Source organism: Chenopodium quinoa, unplaced genomic scaffold (assembly GCF_001683475.1).
Source record: "Chenopodium quinoa cultivar QQ74 unplaced genomic scaffold, ASM168347v1, whole genome shotgun sequence".
NCBI lineage: Eukaryota > Viridiplantae > Streptophyta > Magnoliopsida > Caryophyllales > Amaranthaceae > Chenopodium > Chenopodium quinoa.
In genome coordinates, this window is record NW_018742441.1 from 66,019 (window position 1) to 89,434 (window position 23,416).

Genomic DNA, 23,416 nt, shown 5'->3' on the forward strand with positions numbered 1-23,416 from the left:
TTTTTAAAAAAAAAAGATAATTATAAAAAAAACAAAACAAAACAAAACAAAAAATAATTAAAAAAACCCAACCATCAACCGGCGGTTGTTGCCCCCGTCAGGACCCCACCATCGAACCGGCTACTACCCCATCACCGAACCGGCTACCAGCCCCACCACCAAACCACTATCAGTCGCACCACCTATTCGCCACACAACGGCCACCGCACATCCACCACCAACCAAATTTCGACCCCCTTTCCACCAATTTTCGACCTCAAAACCCTAGCCACCGAATTCCGACCACCCATAAAAGCCCCCTCCTAATTTCGACCACTCTTAAAACCCTAGCCACCACCAAATATCGCACTCCTAAAACCTTAGCCACCACCTAATTCCGACCACCTCCCTAGCCCACACACCAAATTCCGGCACCTCCTTAGCCCCACACGAAATTCCGACCAACCAAGGTAAGTTGATTTCATTGCCAGTTGGTTGACATAGAAGATCGGGGAAGATGAAGAAGAAACGTCAAAAAGGTGGGCCCTACTAACGAATTTATGGGCGAAATCCGTTAGTTGGTGGTAAAATCTAATTTTTGGAAATTTTGTTGGTGGTAAAATAAAACTTTTGGGTTTTACTAAGTTATGCCCCCAAACTTTTTCAGTTTCTAAGCTGTGTCCATGCCTTTTCAAACGTCTAAGTGTGCCCTCAACCTCACTAATTTTTATTAACAATAACCTTTGACGTTAGCAATAAACATTTTTTGTTATTTTATTTTCTGATTTTTTAAAAAATTTAAAAGTGTTAACCAATTAGAACGAGACAGTGGGACACGTGTCAAATTAATAATGCTATGACACCATTGTTGATAAAATAACTTAACTTTCATTAACGAATATGGCTGTCAAAGGGTATTGTTGACAAATATCGTGAGGTGAAAGACACAACTTATAACTTTTAAAATGTATGGATACAACATAGAAAACGAAAAACTTGGGGGTATAACTTAGAAAAACCCAAAACTTTTTTTATGTAGGTGGTAAAAGTCAATAAGTCGTTTTTTTAGAGGTGGTAAAAATCAAAATTTCCTTACACTGTTTGGGAATTGTCACTTCATTTCAAATCTTGGAATTGTCCCAATTAAGCTAATTGGAATCATTTGGAATTGAATTTGAATCAATTCCACATGCTTATCAAAAATAGCCAACACCAAAGAATTTGAAATCCATCTTTAAAATATGTCATTTCAATTTCAAGTGATGTCTGTCTATTCACTTTCAACTTCTCTCCCCTCTCTTCTACCATATGAACGATCTCCTTCATAGCTCCATCGCTTGATCGCTTCAACCTTCGTTGTCGGAACAAACTAGGATTTCCACTTTCCGACGAAGCAATGATGAGATGAACCTTTAACTTAAATTTCACCGAAGAAGACGATGATGATGCATTAAAGAAAAAGAAGAGATTGTTGCTTGTCTTAGCGCCATTATTGGAGTTCAATTGAAATTAGATTTCCTTTTTTTTCAATTATAAAAAAAAAAAATCATACAACACTTTGTCGCCATTATTGAAGTGCTATTGGAGCTCTCAGTATTGCATTTGAGTTCGCATTGTCGATCACCATTGTTGAACTGTCGTTGGAGTTCTTGAAAGGGGCGGCAACAGTACGACAGAGTTGCATTGTTATCATTTAGATTTTTTTTACTGTTTAAAAAATCAATTAAAACTACAATTGTAATTTTTTTTTGACGGATTTGTGAAATTTATATTCAAGTCTATCCAAATAATATAATGAATTTGAAATTCTAGAATTAAAATTCCAGTAATTTTCCAAACACCATATTTGGAATTAAATACTAGAATTTCAAATCCAAGAATTGAAATGAATAATTTGAAATCAAATATTGATTCCCAAACACTGCCTTATATTAATTATGTAGGATTGTGTTATTTGTGTATTTGAGAGGCGAAGACAGGAGATTAGGTGGGTCTTGGATGGGGATTAGGCGGGTCTCTGGTGGGATTAGATGGGGGTGTATATCTAAGTGGGGGTGGGTGGGGATGGTTTTTGGATTGTACCCGCCGAGGCGGGGATGGAGATGAATTTTGGACCCGCTGTGGGGATGGGAATGAGGATGAAAATGTTTGTTGGGGATGGGGATGGGAAGGCTAACATCCGCCCCACCCCGCCCCGCCCGTCCAATCCCGTTGACATCCCTATTTGTGATGTTAGCATGTTTGTTGGTGTCATGTGATACTCTAATTTGGATTTATGACTTAATTAAGCCAATAATAATAAAAAAGAAATATATATAATAATAAAAAAAAAACCGAACTAGATAAGATAAAACAATATATATAATTGATTCATTGTCACACGGTTAGTCAAGGTTACTCACCCAGGATTTACTCGATCGTTAAGGCTACTCGATCAATCAAGGATTACTCAGTTAATCATGAGTTACATGGTCAGTGTCTTTGGTGTATGTGAGTTTGCCGGAAAACGCAACACCACAAAAGCGTTGTTTTTTATGTTGTCTTTGTAACAAATTGACTATATCATCTCTTTAAATTCTCTCTATTTTTTTTTAAAAAAATTTATTTCTTGAACTTGTGCATTCAATTTGAACGAGCAAACGGAGAAAATCATACTTAAAATATGCTTAGTAGTCGACAACAAATACCTTTTCTGTTTTACAACACATGGTTTTTGTTTAAATTTTGGAGAACTTGAAACAATAGGGTTAAAGACCCAAAGAATTTTCATACAATCTACTAATCAATCAAGTCAACATAACTTATTAGTTGAATTGTCGTTTTTTAATTCATCTATCCACCATTAGGCATACACACCATTGGTAATAGGAGTCATATAAAAAGAAAAGTGTCAAGTTTACACTTTATGTAAAGTGCGTTGTAACAATAATGTTAAGTCGATAACCTTCTTTTTGAAATTTTAACTACATACCTCATTTAATCAGAATTTTGATCAAAGTTATCCAATAGGTTCAAATTATTTAACAATAATTCAAAGTTAAGATTATTTTGAACGAAAGACTAAAAGTATTATTTTTATCAATTTTTCCTTGAATATTGTGATAAATGAATACACATTATTGCTTTAAAGTAAATGAATAATATAGGCTTTTACTATCGTGGATTAAATTAATAACTATAGTTTTAAATTTTGAAAGATTTAGTATTTGAACTTTTGAAGTTGTGCAATTGCATGGATTCTATACTAGTATTTCCTCTGTTTTCTTTTACTTGCAACACTTCCCTAAAAAGGAAATGTCACAATCCTTGCAACACACTGTAAAAGGAAAGTTACTTTAGGGAAAACTATATTATTTCCCTTATTTAAAGCACATGGCCCACTAAATTACACTCCTAACAACCACTCATCCCATTTTAAAGTGTATTATATCATGGAACCCACATTTCTTAAATACCGTGTAAAAGTGTGTGTTACATCTAAAAGAAAACGGATGAAGTATATAATAACAGAGGGGAATCTTATCTACAAAATATCAGAATTTCATCCTACCTAAAGCCATAAGGCAGGGAACCATCTTATATACAAAATTATTCTCAAACTACCAAAATCTTACAAGACAAATCGATATTCGATAAATCAAATTATCAGAGTGAAAAGAGTATTTCATTATGCTCTGAAAAGAATCAAAACTCTACAAAAATTAAAAATAAAATCCGAAAAAAATTCAATTACATCAGGAACAATCGCCAAGCTCCTTTCTCCTTCTTGGGCATGAGAACCTACCATGAATGGAAGAGTACAACGTTAGTGTATACGTTTACGGCTTACCCCCCCCCCCCCCTCTCTCTCTCTCTCTCTCTCTACATAATCAAGAATTTAGTTCTCTCTTAATTCATGTGTTTTTTTTAGCTTTGATTATAACAATCATACAATTAAGATTTCAGCTTTGGAGAAGTACAATGTGAGCAAAACGAAATCCAATAACAATGATAAAGGCATGAAGGAACAAAGAGAAGACCAATAGTGGCAATAGATATACGTACTTACATTTAATCCTTTGTTCGCACCATGCTCAGGCGAACCAAATAAGTGTTCTCCGCAAAATTATGTACTGATCGGTGTGCTCGAGCTCCTTCATGTTCAGTTTTCTCATGGTCTTCCTTCAATAATTTTCTACACTCATCAGCATTCTGCAAGATAGTTAAGCAAATTAGGTAAGTTCATTGAACAATGAAGTATCATCTATGATGGACAACCCTTAAAAATATATGCTTATGAAAGGCTATTGCATTATGGGAGGAAATTCTAGGTAAAAAAAAAGAAGTGCACAAAGGCTACAAACAACATACACAAACTCTGATCTGTAATATTGAAATTCTAGGGAAAGAAAGCTGTACTTAATTACTTATGCAAGATAGTTAAGCAAATTAAAGTTGCATGTTGGTAGTATGAACAACATCAAACTAATGCCAACACAATGACCATTTAGAGAATGGAAACCTAGATTGAACAGTGAAGGTGCTTCCTAGAAAGGGGTGAGGGTATTGACCTGCAAGAACTCCAGCATTTGCTCTTCGATAGTACCACGCATCACTAAGGTCTCAACATGAATAGGACGCACTGCACCCATACGATGAGCGCGACTAATCACTTGATCCTCCATACTGCAACAAATATGCAATGAAGACTATTAATTGCACCAAGAAATGGGATAAACAATAACAAATATCCAATAAAAAAATAATAATAATAAAAGACAATCCTGACTGTAAATGGGCATGTATCGAGAATTTCAGGGTCTATGCTTTACTCAATTAAAAAATCAAGAAAATTTCCCGTAAGGAGTTCGGCACTTTTGTAAAGCTTGACCTACCTAAACAGCTACTCCTTAAGTTACAAGATTTACGGTTGAGATAATGCACAAAATAATAAAAATCACACCCCCAGTTCAAGAAAAATAGGCCTACTTTCTATTTTGCACACTCCAAATTGACTGTACTCTTTGGCAATCTGCAACTTTCACTAAGTACCATAACAGCACATCTACAAATAGCTAGTTAAAATGGCTCTTCCTTCAAAATGAACATGCACATTGGCAATCTGTGACTTTCACTCTGTGCCATCAATGCACAAAGTTAACTCTATAAAGCTACTTAAGAGTGAAATCTATGCCCAAAGTGATTAAAAAGATCAATCAAGACATGAGTAAAACATGTTGAAATCCTTTAATACCTCTGATGGATTGGACAAATTCAAGATCAACCAAACCCATAAGACATTAAAGATTACGTTCATTTCCCTCTCAACTTCCCTTCTTCCACTACCAATTTCTCTTCCCACCCTCCCCCATCTCGTATCACTAAGCCTATTATAGCCTAACGAGATAAATCAAATGTGTACATAGCAGCTGAACATTGAGATAAGCAAACCGAAAAGGCTACGGAGTATAAATAATAAAAATAAGGCAGAACAACAAAGACCAAGACCAAGACCAAGACCAAGACCAATAACCATAACCATAACAATAACCATAATCATAACAATAACAATAACAAAATAATTGAAAAAAAAAAGAAGAGCATTAGCCAATGATGCTTGTAAAAGTTAATAGAAATACAAGTAACAGACAAAAGTATAAAACTAACTGCTTGATTCTGAAGACTTAACCAAACAGCCTTTTTTACGCAAAAAGAAATTTACCTTAGATCCCAAATTGGCTCCATTAGAAACACATGGGTAACAAAGCTAAAATCTAGACCAAGTGCAGCACTTCCATCCATCACAAGCACCGTACAGTTTGGATCATATTGAAAGCTGGTGAGTGCCTTCTTCTGCAATTAAATAAAAAAAAATATATGAAAACATTTAGGACACCATCCTTTACTTATCCCAATATAATAGACTCAAAGGGATACAAAATGCACAATTTGACAATGTTTTGGGACTAAGGTAACAGTAAAAGATGAATATTAATTACCTTTTTAAAGAGATTCAAAGGATTATACAATCCTACAAATTTGATATCGGCGATAGCCAGCTGACACCAAAGAAAAAAGGGTAAAATGATCATCTTTATTCATCAAATCATAAACTACACAAGATGCACACATATCACAACTTATACCTGGTGTTCAATTACATTTATGTGCTCAAGAAACTGGGAAAATACAATAACTTTCTCAGAAGGAGCCTCAGAAGAACCAATGCTTGGTTTGCAACACGGTCCTTGAGATATAATGAAGTCACAAGGTCTTTCTGCATAATTTTCCTCAGTCATGGATCTATCCTTTTGTCTATTAGCACCTTGAATTTCTTTAAGCCTCTGAACAAGGTATGTGACTTTACTACTAGAAGTTGATTCCCAGTCTGGATCCCAGCTATCCTGCACAAAGAGAAGCATGACTTCTAATAAGATCCAATTGAAATACAAAGAGAAGTGACGATATTTCAAACAAGATTCACTTGAAATTTCAATGATCATAGACTTTAAATATTTTAATACTTGCCTGCTTATATGAAGGTTGTAACTCAATGAGATCTTTTGGGACAGGCCATTTTGGATTTGGGTTTTCTTGTCTACTTCGTATCTCAGGACTCTCCATCTCATACAAATAGCCACAACCAGGGAAAGCACATCTTTCACTATCCAAACCAACACAATCAAGGCATAAAAGATGCCTACATGGTGTAACAATAGGCAGGCGGCACCATTCATTGCATCTACACGGAGAAACAATTAAAATATATATCAGACTGAATATAACTTAAAATTTTAATATCAATACAGATCAAAAGCAAACTGTTACCTCTGGCAGTTACCACCATATGAAAGGTTGTATCGTATACGAGAATATTCCTCTGAAAGAAGATCAAGACCATTTTGCACTAAGATATCCATTGTTTCTTGAATATCATGACCAGCATGTGATACTTTCATATGCCCAGCCACGCAACAAGAAAGCCTAACATTTCTTATAGTTTTAGTCCTTGATTTCCAATGCTTCGGGTTCAGCAAACTTTGAACATGAGAAGGATCATTCCAATCTGCCATTAAAATGTTTCGCCGAACTGTAACAACGAGTTCATTATAAGTTTTTGCATGTTCCTCTGTAAATTCAAGAAAAGTTGTTTTCTTAATACAAGGAGGGATGCATCGTAAGTCCGCTTTACGAGCACTAATCATACACCTTTCCAATAGTTGCAATAAACGCAATTTACCCTCCTCCATCTGTGCCTCAAAAGGCTTCAGGATACCAGCTTCCCAGTTCTTGCAACTTTCTCCATATACTTCATCATGAAGAAATTTCAACATAGATTGAATATGAGAAATCTGACCACTGGGAGTATTTGGAGTAGGAGTTCCCGTTAATATCCAACGATTTGAAGCACACAGGGAAACAGCCATTTGCATTTTATTGGTCAAGTTTATGCTTCCCAGAGTGTGTCCCTCATCCAGTATGATCCTCATCCAATGAATTTGCATCAAGACACTTCTCTTACTCGGTTTCCACTCAGCACTGAGCCGGCTAAAGGTTGTTATGACAACATCATAATCCCATGCAAGGTTGTGAACAGAAGGCTTCTTTTCCTTAAGATCTGTCCAGGCATATACTCGCAATTGCCCGGGTTTCACATGCTTCTGAATCTGCGAATTCCAGTGATCAACCAAATTTGATGGAACGATAATGAGTGTAGCCCGTGACAAGTACATTCTGAATGAGTCTAACCGCTCACAAAGAGCAATTCGGAGAGCAGGCAAATCAAAGACCAAATTTTTTAGGGCTTTGGGGTAAAACCACCGATAAGCACCCTGCACCACCCTCCTCACAAGACCAAATTCTAGAAATATTTTAATGAATACATTATTATGTTTTGAACTCAGCTGACCATGATCAGCCAATCCAACGGTTTCCATTTCCAAGAGTTTGTCATATGGAAGTTTAGCAAGCCATTTTAAAGACTTCTTGGTCTGACAATTGAGTAAAGCATAATGCTTCTTCAACACACTAGTGAAGAACGCCACATTTTGAGGCAATTCTCCAGTAGAATCTTTGCCGTAAAATCCAGGCAAATAAGTAACAGGTTGCTGGTAATCCCATGACTCTTCAGGAGCATCACAACTCTGATACAAAAAGTCAGAGTTCAAACTACAAAACCATGCAGTTGTGGAATCAGCTAAACTTTCATCAGAGAGTTTACGCCATTTCTGACAAGCATCACACTGAATCCAAGTTTCATTAGATATCACAGACTGATCCTCCGAAACTTTCCTCCGCCTCTTGCTAGCAATTGGAGAAGGATATGAAGTTCTATGTCTTTTGCCTGAACCTGTATTATTATCTACAGGATAAGAGGAAGTTTTTTCATATGTATGCATAAGATTTCTCTTAACACGATTCAAGCTCCTGGTGCAGGGAACAAAGCAAGTCGTCAGTGTCGAGGGTGAAAGCACAGATGATGTTTGAGCCATGGATGATGTACTCAGCCCACCAGAACTAGCCCTCTTTGGAGTAAATTGATTCTTTGGAATAAGTTCATCAGGAGAAAACTGGCCTCTTCGATCACCCTGACTCGCACTTTTTTGTTCTGAGGATGGAACAACTACATTAGTGTATCTACTACCAGTACTGCACTCATAGTAGCCATATTTCTGATCACCATTATGTGAGCACCAAATTGTTTCAGTACCTTCAGGTGGATCAGCCAGTGTTCCTTGGGTCTTCAAAATAAGAGAGAGAGCAGTAATAGTTTTACCAAGTCCAGGTTCATCACAAAACATTCCGCCACGGAAATCCTTTATTGTTGGAGCAAATCCCGTGACTATTTCACCAGACACAATATTAATGTAAAACGCAAAACCATCTTCAGTTAAGAACTCCAAATACAGAGGATGACGTAAAGTAGCAACTTTCCGCTCACGTTGCACCATCCACTCAACAGCAGCTTGCTGATGTGGAAAAAGCTTGAGCTTTATACATGGCATAATCGATACAGACAAGATCCTCAAATGACGACATGTAGCAGAAACCCTCACAATATCTATCGGACGCAGAAGAGAGATAATCTTTTCCACAATATCATCAGTTAGATCCCAAATTCCAGATGCAGATGCCATATCCTCAGGCATTATTCTTGAAGAATATGTTTTCACGTCACCAGACAAACTAGGCAAGCTCTTAAATATCTCATGAAACTCAAATCCCTTTTTCTTAGAAGAATCAGAAATGTCAGAATGCTGCTTACATCCAAGAATTTGACAGTCAGATAGATTCCATAAACCCTTATCGTCTCCAACCACATCATTACAATATCCATCCTTTAAAATCAAAGTCCGTTCCCGCCAATCACAACTACAAAAAGATAACTAACTTAAGTATACCTCCCAAAAAAACAGGTGCTTAAAAGTTAAAATGTTGAAATTCAGCACAATTTTACATCATCTAGCCAGTGAAAATGTAAATTTATTCAATTTTCCAGTCAAAGAAAAGATTCATATAGCTTAGCCATTCAGAATTAAGGCTACTCAACAATCATGGTACGGTCTTGAAACTCAAAATAACAGTCAATAAAAAAAAGTAAAAGCGTAAAACAATCTGTGCATCGAGTATTGTAAGAAACATACAGATTTAAGATTACTCAACAAGCACGGTACAATTAAGAAGAAATACCTCAAAACAAAAACAAAATCCGAGCTTAGAAAACGTAAATAAACATAATACGTAAATACACTTCAATACAAAGTCCAATATTGAGTGAAAACGTAAATAAACAATATCACCAAGCCATGGTAAGTGTCATACAAGCACCAGACGAACACCACGAAACTCGAAAGTACACTCGATCAAGCAATTATGAGCGTCCTATAACCCTTCAAATTAATCAGCAATAATCATCAAGAAACTAATTATCTAATAAAAATAATCAATATATAAAATGAACAAGTAGCTTATTTGGTTAAAGTCTTCGGATATTACAGTAGTACTTGAAACTCGTGATCAAATCCCGTCTACATTATTTATAAATATACGAGTTTATAAACACGAACCTCAAATGGCGAAAGAGGGAAGCAGCAGTAGTGGCAGACTTAGGAAACTGCCAACCAAACTCCAATTCAATCGGAAGATACACATCAACTAAAATCGCAACCCTAATTTCACAACCATCATCTTTCTCATCTTCTCGAATCGAAATTCCAACAATTCTGGCAACAATTTTCAAGCAATTACATTTCATCAATGTCTTCAATTGATGAACAACACTCACAATTCCATTCCCATTCACACTCCCAACCTTCTTCGGACTCTTCGCGTTCTTCAATTTTCCCTTCCTCTTCTTCGCCGACGTCGTTTCCGGCGTCGAATTCGAATCATCCGCATCAATGCGGTGGCCGGAATAAGGGAGAGGAGAGAGAATTACGCCGGAATTTGATTTGAATCCGAATTCAGATTTGTGGGAGAAGAATTGGAGATGATTGCCGAATTCTAGGGTTTTTGATTGGGGGTTGGTTGATGATAGAACTGTTGTGAGGAATCCGCATAGTTTGTGATTGGGAGGAATTGAGGATTCCTCGACCTCCATTGATGCAGAAATTCGAAGGTCGAATTGAATAAATCAATGGAGAAGATGATAATTTTCGAAAATTAAAGGAATTAATTTAGGAAAGACGATGAATTTCCATTGAAATTGGAAAGTTATGGTTTATAGCTTCATACTCTGCAACGGAAGTTTAATTTTTCGGAGTTGAGGAGAGAGAGAAAGGTGGGGTTTTTATTTTGTGATTTTCGGGTTTTATAGTTTTGTATAATTTCTTCGAATTTTTTTTTTGTAAGAGGTACTCCAACTAAACAGAAAACCTGTTTTATAAGTTCCGCTTTTAATTCTCCGCAGTAAATACGTAGTAGTTCAATTTAGCGTGGGTTTGGGGCCTTTGGGCTGATCTTAGAGCTGGATATGGATCGGGCCGGTATAAAAGTTAGTTAGATACGACACGAACATAATATGATATAAAATGAGTCTATTATAGGCGCGACATGACCAAAAAAAATCGTAAAGGTTTAGGTTCGGTTAGGGTTCTTCTCCTTACCGTTAAAAAAAAAGGCGCGACATAGGGCCCTGTTCTCTTCACCTTAATTTTGCTGAACTGAAATTATTTTTGCTGAACTTAAATTAATTTTACTGAACCGAAATTATTTTTGTTGATTTGAAATTATTTTTACTGATTTCCTATTATAATTCTTCTTTAAGAAAACTGAATTTTACTGAACTGAACTTATTTTTATTGAACTGAAATTAATTTTACTGAACTGAACTTATTTTTACTGAAGTGAAATTATTTTTACTTAATATTATTTTTTTAAGGTGAATAGAACAAGGCCTAATACAAGAGGTATGTTAGTGGGTCAATAGCTAATGGTGGACCGTGGACATTATTGTTGGCACGAGCACAACGGGTCGACTCATGTGTCAGCCCATTTATATTGAACCAATTTGCAAAAGATATAAAAATAATCAAAGGGCTTTGCGCCTTTGGAGTAAGTATTACCCACTACCATGGTATGGGTAATACTACCCAATACCACAATTTTTTTTTCTTTTTCCTTTTTTTTCCCTTTCCTCTTCATCTTCTTCCTTCCTTAAACCCTTTTCCCCACTTCCATGGATAGCTCCCATTGTCGGCCAAACCTCCGACCACCACACCTTCACCTCCGACAACAAGAAGCCCACCCCACCAGCTACTACCTTGGTCGAAATCCAAAAACACGCAACTACCTCCATTAAAAATCACCGGAAACCACTCAAAAAAATAACCCAAAAACAAGAGACACAAACTTATGGCTCTAGCCATTAAAAACGGTGAGTTCTATGCTGAAAATCCCCGAGTTCGGTCAAAATTGACACTGGTAGTTTTTTATCGGTGCCAGTTATTATTAATTTCTATACAGTTATTATTGGTTTGTATACTATTATTCTTGGTTTTTATACTGTTATTCATAATTTATATACTGTTATTAAGAGGAGAGAGACTGTATTTTTACAACATGGGTAAGTTTTATGTGAAATTACATTTTTGCCCCTGGTATGGTCCCAACGAGCCCATACCTGGTAGTGGTCTATCACTACTCTTCTCAAAAGAACATCACAACATAACACTATAGCTAAATTGCATGCGTTTTATTTATGAAATCGGCACGGTTCTAGCACAATATGAGTTGAATTAGACTCGGATTAATCGAATTCAGATCTATTAATCGAATTCAGATTAGAGTCCGAGATTCGAGTATAAAACAAATCGAATTCGAAAAATTGGTCAAATAACCATGAATAATTTAAAAAACTTAATATTGAAAAGTAGAAATACTTCTTTTTTTATATTGTAATTTTTAATTTTTTATTTATAAAAAAAATAATAATAATTTCACAAAAAAAAAAAAAAAAAGTTTAAGAGGAATATGAAATGATTTTTGGCTTTTGTAACAAGTAAACTACTACGTTATAAACTAATAATTCCCTCAAAAAAATAAAAAAAAAAGTTAAACTAATAATCAATCGCATAATAAAATCTCCTAATCCTGTCAACCAAAACAACGCAAAACGAAAATAAAACCCCCGTGAAAAGTAAACAAGAGAGAAGACGTTTCAGAGATTATAGAATTAGAGGAGAGAGAAAGAGATGGCGAGAGATAGCTGCTTGGCTAGAGTTGGCGCTGGTGTTGCCGTCGGCGGTGCTGTCGGAGGCGCCGTCGGTAAGCCTTCCTTCTCTATCTTTCTTCCACTTCGTTAAACCCTAGGCTTTACTCTGCATTTTTTTTTTCTGTTTAATTTATGTTTCCTGTTTAATGTCTGATTTTTGAAGTTTAATTGGATGTAATCAGGTGGTTGATTGATGAATGAATTAACCTTGAGTGTAGAAAATCTGATTTTGGGGTGATTTTTATTGGTCAATTTTTTCAACATGGGTTCGTTTTTTATGTGTATTTGTTAAATTCAATTTGTATTTTAGATGTCGTATTTATAAATTAATTAATTTTAGTTTGAAAAAAAAAAAAATACAATTAGTGCAACATGGGTTAATTTATTGAAAAGGGTTTAAATTTTCTTTTATTTGAGATGTTTATTTATCTGTAGTTTTTGGATTAGTTAGAGGAAGGATGTATGGGTGCATTGTCGCTAAGATTATGAAGGTTTTTGGAATTGTTTTGTAGCACAGTGTGAAATTGTGAATTAGACTTTTCTTGGCCTAAGTATTGTCTTTTGGAAACCACCTTTGATGGTTGCTAGCAAGAAATAATTGTTCTATGACTTTATTTGATTTCTCGGTTATTATTGGTATCTGAGCATGTTGAAACGGATATTGTATTGTGTGAAGGTGAAGAGGAAGGCACGCCTTCTAAACTGTGCAGATTTTAGGGTGGTTGAGGATTCTTCTAGTATTGGTTTGCTATCAATAGTGTTTAGAAACTTAGGCCTAAACATACCTGAAAATGACATCTGGTTGCCACACTCTTGGATTGTAGGATCATGCATTAAATTAGTTGAAATGCAAAGAATTATCATTGCTGGTATGTAACTGATTTTTTTTAGAAGGGCTCAAAGATTTGAAGGGCATTATATGTATTTGTAATCCATTCATGAATTTGGAGTCATTCAATCATTTTCACTAAGTAGAATGTATTATGTGCAGGTGCTGTTTATGGAACATTTGATGCCGTCCGAAACAAGGTATATTCTGATTTCTGGCTCTATGCTTTAACGTGTTTTGTTATGAGAGAGGACTATTGCATATTATAAAAACTTAGTATGGCTAATTTGAGTCGGATGCTTCATTGAATAGAAGTTCTCTTTCTGCTAACAATATACTGCACATGCAAAATCACATAATTTTGGATCTTTATACAATTTTGTTATGGTTGTTTCATTACTCTGTACTTAAGAAATACTGTCAAGTATTGGATTTTTTTTTCTATGGATCATCCTTTGACTAGATTTCATGATTTGTTTTATGATAAAGGGCTGTTTTATTCTTTTGTTACATTCTTCTTGATAATTTTTTGTTTAGTTTCCTCTGAAATTTTATGACTGCCCTTGATTCCCCTCTAGTATTGGTATAATCAATTTGCCCTTAGTTCTTGAGTGTTTCCTGTTTGGTTGGTTGGGTTTTTCATTGTTGCCACCTGTTATATGGTGGTTAGACTTGTGACCTTATTTCAACTCTCCACTCTTCGTGTAACTTATATTATCATTGTTAGTCACCATAGTCTTGTCACCTGTTTAATAAGTTAGGCACGTAACTATCCATGGTAATTTTCTTTACATCATATCCTTCTAACCATTGTATTTGATTTTTATTTTTGATTATTGATAAGATTGTATGCTTTTAAGGAAATAGTTGACAGACGGTGTTTTAGGTCGTTACTAAGACACCTCTATCAAATGATATTTGTAGTCCTAAACATGCAACTAAAAGAGCATAAAGGCAAGTTAAGGGTCGAACACAGGGAAACGATTAAGCACCGCTATTTATCTCCTAATGTTAATCTAATTCGATCAAGAAGTATGGTGGGTAAAGTAATGACTAAAGGGGATAGAATAACATTTAAAACAAGCACTAGGGGGAAGGATCAAACATGCTATGAATTCAACGGAATTAGGCATCGGAAAATAGGTTTACATGTAACCCAAGCAACTCATACAAGGCAATATCAAGAATACTCTCTAATCACCTATCGGGATCAAGAACTTTCCTAGCTAGCATACACTCACACTATCGTCGTAAGGCATACAAGCTAAGGTCATGCAATAATCAATCACCTAATGACTATTCCTAAGTCGCACTATCGTCACGATTTAGTTCACGTCATTCAACCACAACATGCATATGACCATAAACATGGAGTGGCTAATAAGTATAAGCACAAGGAAGATTTAATCACAAATATTCCAAATTAACCTAGCCTAGCATACATCAAATTCAAAGCATATCTTCACCAAACCCCTAGCAACAAGAAACTACTCACTAGTCATAACTACAACTACAATCATACTAAGCAACATTATAACCAATGGAATAGTAAGAAAGACAAAGTTTTTATCAACTAAACTAACAAAGGTAGAAACTTTAATCATAAAAACAAGAGAAAATAGAGAAATGTACCAAAACCTTCATTGAAATCCAAATAAAGAGCCATACATCATTCAATCTCCAAGCTTGACCATACATCAATGTTGCAAAATTACTTCTTCAAAAACTAAGAGTAAAACTAATGTTGATAGGCAATGAAAATTACACTAAAAACTATCAAGATTGTTCAATACAAAAGTGGCTAAAACAAAAAACCTAGAAAAATTCCTTAAAAGCTCTCCTCTAAGGTTTCTATGCTCAAATAATATCTCTATGATAGAATGTTGTCCCTAGTTAGCCGTTTTGCCTCCCCTTTTGTTAATTTGGGCTGAAACCGGGATTTGAATCAGCAGCAGACAGGCGCGCCCGCGCCTAACAATGGCGCGCCCGCGCTTTAAATGATGGCGCGGCCGCTCCTAGAAATGCGCGCCCGCTCCAAAGTGGGTATTTAATGGTTGGTCCAGCTCATCAACGCGCCCGCGCTCAAGGGATGCGCGCCCGCGCCTAAAGGTGGCGCGCCCGCTCCTCTGGTGGCGCGCCCGCGCCATTTGCCTGGTCTGGATTTCTTCCTGTTTTGCCCTTGTTCCTTCCATCTCCGAATCAACGGCATACACCTGCAATCATGGAACAGGAAATCAAGGCGTAATACAACGAAAGGGGAGGGGAGCATAGACTACCTAAACCATATGAGTACACATTACGCGCCACAAAGGTAGAATACTCGAACTAGGCGGATCATAGCAAAAACATACTAAAATGGACCGAATTATTACTAAAACTACTAGAAAAGACTGTCCTAAGAGCGACATAAATGTCACTCATCAATAGTTAGCAATTGAAGAATGATGGTCTGACTTAGACTCTTTTGGTTTATCTGTTTCGGTGCAATTTAGCTTTTAAACATAAAAAAAAGTTGGTTTAAGTCATCTAATTTGCCATACGGGAAGTCTCTGACCTTTGGAGGTTGGGGCCACTCTTCACGTGTTATTTACCTTGCTTATTACAATTTGCTGTATAGATCCCAAACTAAGGAGATAAAGCCACTATTTGTGTAACTATTAACCAATTGACTAGGATATATATATTGTCCCATGAAATAATAAAAAGATAAATAGATGGTGGACAGATTGCTTGTCTACCCTCTCTTTTTGTGAATTGGACTACATTTGTCTGGTGTAGCTCAAGTAGTGTTCAAAAGTTTCCTCTTTTTTTGCTAATGTGCTGTCAGCTGTGTAAATGAAGAAGCCGGGGAGGAGCAAGAAGAAAAGATTGTACCTGAGGACTGAGGAGTGATATTATTGGAGATTCATGAAGAGAACTTTTGTTGAGGGTATAATTGTCCATTAGATTTTAATTGCAAGATACGATGTATATCATTAGTAAAATTAATCAGAAACCTAACTTGCTGGCTTGCTCAACTCCTCAACATATATCTTAACAATTTACTTCCATGGCAAATTGGCAATTTAACTTCCCATAAAACCAAACTGGACCTCGGTGGATTTATAAAGGTGGAGTTGTTGATATCTATAGAGAGAGAGAGAGAGAGAGAGAGAGAGAGAGAGAGAGAGAGAGAGAGAGAGAGAGTGTTCTAATATTTTTTTTTTTGTGTCCAGTTGAGATTATTGGTGGGAATCTGAGTCTATGTCTTGGAACAAATAGGAGTAGTTCTAATGAGGTCTTGTTGTGAGGGTTGAATTCTGATTGAATTGTGTGATTGTCCACTGTAAATAACTAATTACTAACTTAAGAAATTAGTCAATTATGTTATGAAACAAGACAACTGAAAATTTGTTGCAGTGAGTTGATAGCCTTTTTTTAGGATTTTGGTTGTTAATTACAATGGTAAAGAATTCATAGTGATTATTATGAAACAGGCCAAACGTTATAATGGTCGATTGCTACTTGTAAATCCCTGGTGAAAGCATTATGTCTGGATCCTGGTTTTGTTTAATGTCAGAATTCATAGCCTATATTTCATATTGACGAAGAAACATAATCAGACTTTGGCTCGTCTTGTTATCTATAATTTGCAGTATTGCTTATTTCTAAGCCAGACTGATATCGAGTATTGATTTTGCTGTGAAGTTTTTCGCTTTGAAGTTTTTTTTTTTTACTGTTTATTGAATTCTTGATCTTGTTTCACAAGCTCAGTTAGAATTGATTGAATTATGCAGATTCCAGGACTACTAAAGATCAGGCACATTGGCCAAACAACTGTTGGTAGTGCTGCAATATTCGGCCTCTTCCTTGGTTGTGGAAGCTTAATACATTGTGGGAAGTCATATTGATCGTCTATCTAGTAATCTTCTAGATTTTGTTCCCATATGGAATTTCCTGTAACTTTCAAGGACAGTGTCATGACTGATACTGCACCAAGAATGTGGTTTTGTTTTGTGACCTATGGCTACGGTGATGTCTGTTGAATCGATGAATTAAGTTAAGGGGTAGTACAAAGTTGCGTTCTGAATAATGTCAGTTATATTCCAATTTTTACATTGTGGGAAAATATGAGGCATCTTTTTTCATGTTATCAGATTCCAGATTAGATTTGTCATTCGTAAATACATGTCAAAATATGTTGAAGAGTAGTATAGTACCAAACAAATATTTTTACCCTTGTCAAATCTTGAGATGACCATATATATGAAAAAAGGGAATCAAAACCTGAAGTCGCTCACTAAAAACTCAATTTGTCTTGACAAAATCTTAGGCCTTGTTTGGATACACTTTACTAATGGTGGAAATAGAAATTCATGGAAAGTATATGGGAATTTAATTCCCCCATTATACAAAAAGTAGTTAAGGTAGTTATTAATTTATTATATACTTGTATGAGAAATATATAAGGTTATAACCAAACAAAACATAGGAATTAATTTCCCATGAATTATAATTTTTCATGTATTTCTATTTGTCAAATGCAACCAAACGAGGCCTTAGATGACCGACAGTATGGATAAAACTTGAACTCAAAATAAATTACTATTCTTTTTTAGGTATTCCAAAAATTTATGCTAATTTGCAAATCTTTCTATTAATTTTCATGTGATTTAGGATAGTATTGGCCTCATCAGTATATTATAATACTGAAATCTATGCCATAATTATAAGAGGTGTTGAGTTGTTCACGGCAAAACCGCTACTTGAGATAATGGTTTTACCCCCTCCAAGCCGCTGCCTAAAGTGGCGGTTTTGGGGCAAGTAACGGGTTCACATGGAATATTACGATTTTTTCCTTTGATAAAAAATTATGTTCATTAAGAAGATAAACTAGAATCCCTCCTAAAAATCAAAAATACTAAATTTTACTACTTTAGAAAAAAATAAAAGGCACCTGATAAAGACATAAGGGTATATGTGTTGACTTGAATGAACAATACAAGAGGGGGGGGGGGGGGAATTGTATTGTAGAGGAACTAGGGTAATTTTCGCGGAATTTATAAAGGAACTCGAATAAAAACTAAAAGTGCAAAGAGAGATTTTACGTGGAAAACTTCTTGGCCCTAATCAAGAAGAAAAACCACGTCCACAAGAGATTTTAAACTCAATTCTTAATAATAATAGGGCAAACAACCTATTACAAATTAAGACTCTAAACTCAAGTTCCTCTATGAACTTAAGCTCCCTTCAACTGATCCCTCAACCAGTCGAACTCTCAAACACTCTCTCTTTCTCCTTGCTTCACTCAAAGCAATCAAACACTCTTAGAGTTTCCCCAAACTCTAACCCAATACAACTCAAAGATTAAACTCTAAATTGCTAAGTACAAATACACTCAAGGACTTAAGTGGATTATAACTCTTTTTAAAAGCTAAAAGACTGTAATGCTCAAGTGTGTTTTTCCAACTGAAAAACCAAGGCTATTTATAAAAGAGTTTGGCAGTTAAATCGTAGTTTCCTTCATCACCACTTAACCACAACTCCCTTAAAACAAGGAAGTGTAATTCGTGGGTGGGTGCTTAGGCAGAGCACTTTACAAGGAAGTGGTTTACTGCTTCCTATTTTCTCTCAACTTCCTTGACCAAGTAAAACAACCATTTATAAAGAATATTTTCCAAATCAGATTTTCCAAAATAATAGGATAGAATTAAAAAAAAAAAAAATCTTTTTAACTAACAAGATATTTTAACTCAAAAGATACTTTTCAAAATAAAATTGAAACAAGTTAAAATATGGAAAATAAAATCTTTATCAAATAAAATTAAATCCACTTAAATCCTATCAATTGTACTTAACACAAATACAAGTTGCCTAAAGTAAAGATAAAATACATTAGACTCCTTGATACTCTGAGAAGCTTCGACTCTGAAGCTGCAGTTCCTCACTCAAGGAACTTTCCTTTGAAGCTTCAACTCTTGAGCTTCAGTTCCCTCCAAGGAACACGACTTGATTGATTTCTTTATTCTTCCATAGCTAGCTCTGATCTTCTTCCATGCTCCCTTCTCACTCAAGAATTTCCTAGCACAAACCTGTCATAAATCAAAGCTAAAACCGAAAGTTAAACTTGTTATAGGTTTTCTTAGGTTCCTTGAGTCATCATCAAAACATATAAGGTCAACAATATTCCCCCTTTTTGATGAATGACAAACCTAAGCAAACTCAGTAAAATAAAGAAGTAACAATCAAGTAAATCAGAACTAAAAATATTTAACTAGAATATATCAATGACGAGGAACTGTATTGAAATTATATACCTTATATACCTTGGCATACAGATGGATGGAGAAGCTTGTCAACAATTGAGTTTGCCTCAGCTGATTCTTCTTCAACAACAATATCTTCTAGCTTCTTCAACAAATCAGCCTGGCCTTGAGAGAGAGTTGAAGTGCTTTCCTTCATTACTGAGGTGAGTTCCTTAGAAGCATGCACCAGGTCTCCTACCAGTTTCTCAAGAGCCCCAATCCTCAGGAGTAATGCTAGTTGAGCATCAGACAGCAGCTTGACAACATCTTTGAGTGCCTTCAGTTCCAAAGTGGAACTCACATAACTAAAGGCAGCAAGTCCTGAACCTGCACTTACTGGAGCAGAACGAGCGACAATTTCTTGCATAAACATGCCCTGTTCCCCCTGAACAAAAGCTTTCTCCTCACTGAGATCCACGAAAGCAGCTGGAGCCTCAACTTTCATTTTTGGCTTAACAGCCAACCGAATGCTCTTCCTTTTCCCAGTACCAGAAGTACTACCTTTCCTGCCCTTCTTTTCAGAACTTTCTTCTTTGTCTTTCATTTTTTTTTCTTTTCTTCCTCTCCCTCATTATCCTCTCCTTCCAGCCAATTGTCCAACTCCTCTTCCTCAGTCAAAACCTTAACTCCTTCCTTAGCCTTAGGAGTTTGTTTTGGAAGAAATTGGGTAACACCATCAACAACATGCAAGTTTCTTCTTTCAAGGGTTTTGGGTTGTACAAAATGATTGGTTTGTAGTTTGATATGTTCACAGTTCTCCACTGAAATACCAAAACTCTCAATGAGAGTAATGATCAGATTTGCATATCCTACTTTCAAATGGTTTGCAAGACAGTGGGTGAGGTGTTTTATCATGATGGAAGGGAAATTGATTTGTATTTTGTTTTCAAGGTAGTACATCAGCATAGCATCAAGGTGGTTAGCCTCATTCCTGTGCTAAGTTCTTGGAACTATGGCTAAGTGCACAAAGATAAACAACAATTTCTGAATGGGAGAAAGCAGGTTATGATTAGTTTGGACTTTAGACACCTTTCCACCAATTGATTCCACAATTTCTTTTATAGGCACATTTCCTACACTTTTATCAGTAGCTCCTTTAAAATACTCATCAAACCCCTCACTTGGAGTTCCAAAGATAGCACATAGATAATCAGCATCAAAACTAATTTTCTTATTTTTAACTCTTGACACACAAACACCATCATAATTCTTAAAATTTGCACAGAATTCTTTCAAAGGAGCATGAGCAAGCACATTATTGTAACTTTCACTAAACAATTGCACCCAATTTTGAGCCTCTAAGATTTCAAGTAATTCGGAATACTTACTTACTTCACACCACGGTAAGTTGATGCAGAAACCATGAATGAAGCGTTCAGAGCCTGCTTCGGTTTTCTTGAGAGATGGAGACTTTTCCAACTGAATCTTTTCTCCTAATTCCTCCCAGCCCTGATCCTCAAGTTCCTCCAGTTTTCGTTTCTTGACTCAGCAGGCAAGTTCTTTGGTTTTTCAATAGAGGGTTTTGTTTGATTCTCTTGCTCGTTATCCATGGGTGAATCTTTTTGAGGGGTAACTTGAGGTTTTGGTGAAACATCCATGGGTGAATTCGCTGAATCGGTAAAATGTAGGGTGTACTTTACGGAGTGAGGAGGTGAGGAACAGTGTGTAGGGTTTGGTGTCATTTTATAGGGATGATATTTCAAGGGGTAAAAGTGTCGGTGGAAGAGTGTGGAAGTTTAATTGAATAGTGCAGGTGTCGATTGATGAATGATAGAGAAATTACTTTTAACTTGGTCAGTTTGAAATTTAATGTGATTTGACATGAAGGGTCTAGGTTAATTGAAGATAATCTTTGATCAGAAACTCTGAATTGAATTCGAAGAATCTTGGGTATTTAAATAAAATTTTGATTTGAATTCTAAGGATAAATACTCGAAAATAATTCAAAATCGGAATAGAAGGATAAGATTTTCAAAAGGATAAAATTAATTAACTGACTAGCTAATTAATTCATAAACGGATAAAAAAAATCTGATAGAATATTTGGGAGGAACTTGGAACAAATCAACATAGTTTGTTATAACATGGACATGCCTAATGCAATTTGATTTCATCACATACATCCACAATCCCATATGCAATGCCATACATTCTAATGCTTAGGACTATGTTTATACATATTCAGATTGTGTAAGACATACATTGCATACATAGTTGACTTATACCTTTGCGGGAACTTGAGGTCTTCTTAACTCAATTGTATCATACCAAGTTCCATGCGCATCTTTTCAAATTTATCCCTGCTCAAAGGCTTTTTAAGAATGTCATCAATTTTGATTTTCAGTATCACAAAAATCCAATTTAATTAAGCCTTTTCCAACATTATCCTTGAGAAAATGATGCCTTATGTGAATATGCTTCACTCAAGAATGATGAACTGGATCTTTTGAAATTCATATGGCACTTGTATTGTCACAATAAATGGGAATACAGTTATATTTCATACCATAATCTCTTAATTGTTGTTTAATCCAAAGAACTTGTGAACAACAAGCTGCAACATCCACATACTCAGCTTCAGCAGTTAATAGGGCCACTGTATTTTGTTTCTTGGAGCCCCAAGAAACTAGACATGGTCCGAGGAGCTGGACCATTCCAGAAGTGTTTTTCCTGTTCACCAAATCTCTTGCATAATCAGCATCTGCAAAACCTTTTAAATCAAAAGTATCAATTCTAGGATAGAAGAGACAGAGATTGTCAGTTCCTTTGAGGTATCTTAGAATCCTTTTAACTGTCGTAAGATGAGATTCTTTAGGATTTGATTGAAATCTAGCACATAAACCAACACTAAACGCAATGTCAGGTCTACTAGCAGTTAAATAAAGAAGGGATCCGATCATACCTCTATATTTGGTTTGATCTACACTAGCTCCTTGTAGATCTTCATCCAATCTTGTGCCAGTTCCCATTGGTGTATGATTAGTTTTTGCTTGATCAAGGTTATACTTTTTCAGAAGTTCCTTGACATATTTTTGTTGGTGAATTGCAATTCCTTCTTCAATTTGTTTGATTTGAAGACCAAGGAAGAAGTTGAGTTCTCCCATCATACTCATTTCAAATTCTCCACTCATTAAATCAGCAAAATACTTGCACAAGGTTTCATTAGTTGCACCAAAGATAATATCATCAACATATATTTGAACAACTAATAAGTCAATTCCTTCAGATTTCAAAAACAAAGTTTTATCAATTTTTCCTCTTTTAAAATTATTTTGAAGAAGGAACTTGGAGAGCCTTTCATACCAGGCTCTTGGTGCCTGCTTCAGCCCATAAAGAGCTTTATCAAGCTTAAAGACATGATTAGGAAATTGGGGATTTTCAAAACCAGGAGGCTGTTCCACAAAAACATTTTCTTCAAGAAAACCATTCAAGAAAGCACACTTAACATCCATTTGGTATAATTTAAAACCCATAAATGAAACAAAAGCAATTAATATTCTTATAGCTTCTAACCTTGCAACAGGAGCAAAAGTTTCTTCAAAGTCAATACCTTCTTGTTTGTTATACCCTTTCACAACAAGTCTAGCCTTGTTCCTCACTATAGTTCCATACTCATCCAGCTTGTTTCTGAAA

At 35.7% G+C, this 23,416-nt stretch overlaps 2 protein-coding genes across 3 annotated transcripts; one reads left to right on the forward strand and one right to left on the reverse strand.

Moving 5' to 3' along the window:
- Window positions 1–3,483: 3,483 nt before the first annotated feature.
- Window positions 3,484–11,099, reverse strand: LOC110716168 (F-box protein At3g54460-like). Of its 2 annotated transcripts, none has more exons than XM_021894795.1 (9): window positions 10,026–11,099; window positions 6,787–9,330; window positions 6,487–6,700; window positions 6,105–6,362; window positions 5,958–6,017; window positions 5,681–5,811; window positions 4,530–4,644; window positions 4,028–4,170; window positions 3,484–3,759 (listed from the first exon to the last, which is right to left on the reverse strand). In XM_021894795.1, exons 1-8 carry the CDS (start codon window positions 10,556–10,558, stop codon window positions 4,030–4,032), a joined length of 3,996 nt encoding a protein of 1,331 aa, XP_021750487.1. In that variant the 5' UTR covers window positions 10,559–11,099; the 3' UTR covers window positions 3,484–3,759; window positions 4,028–4,029. The 2 variants fall into 2 exon arrangements, with proteins under 2 accessions (XP_021750487.1, XP_021750489.1); XM_021894797.1 differs by having other exon boundaries at window positions 4,024–4,170.
- Window positions 11,100–12,519: 1,420 nt separating this feature from the next.
- Window positions 12,520–17,631, forward strand: LOC110716174 (reactive oxygen species modulator 1-like). The gene is made up of 3 exons (XM_021894804.1): window positions 12,520–12,723; window positions 13,662–13,699; window positions 17,276–17,631. Exons 1-3 carry the CDS (start codon window positions 12,651–12,653, stop codon window positions 17,387–17,389), a joined length of 225 nt encoding a protein of 74 aa, XP_021750496.1. The 5' UTR covers window positions 12,520–12,650; the 3' UTR covers window positions 17,390–17,631.
- The last annotated feature ends 5,785 nt before the right edge of the window (window positions 17,632–23,416 follow it).

Bases quoted from the DNA above. Each gene is read 5' to 3' on its own strand.
- LOC110716174 (XM_021894804.1), top strand. From the start codon at position 12,651: ATGGCGAGAGATAGCTGCTTGGCTAGAGTTGGCGCTGGTGTTGCCGTC. The intron at 12,724-13,661 runs GTAAGCCTTCCT...TATTATGTGCAG, and splicing joins TGCTGTCGGAGGCGCCGTCG to GTGCTGTTTATGGAACATTT. The intron at 13,700-17,275 runs GTATATTCTGAT...TGAATTATGCAG, and splicing joins TTGATGCCGTCCGAAACAAG to ATTCCAGGACTACTAAAGAT.
- LOC110716168 (XM_021894795.1), bottom strand. From the start codon at position 10,558: ATGGAGGTCGAGGAATCCTCAATTCCTCCCAATCACAAACTATGCGGA. The intron at 9,331-10,025 runs GTTCGTGTTTAT...ATCTTTTTGTAG, and splicing joins TCCCTCTTTCGCCATTTGAG to TTGTGATTGGCGGGAACGGA. The intron at 6,363-6,486 runs GCAAGTATTAAA...CTCTTTGTGCAG, and splicing joins TACAACCTTCATATAAGCAG to GATAGCTGGGATCCAGACTG.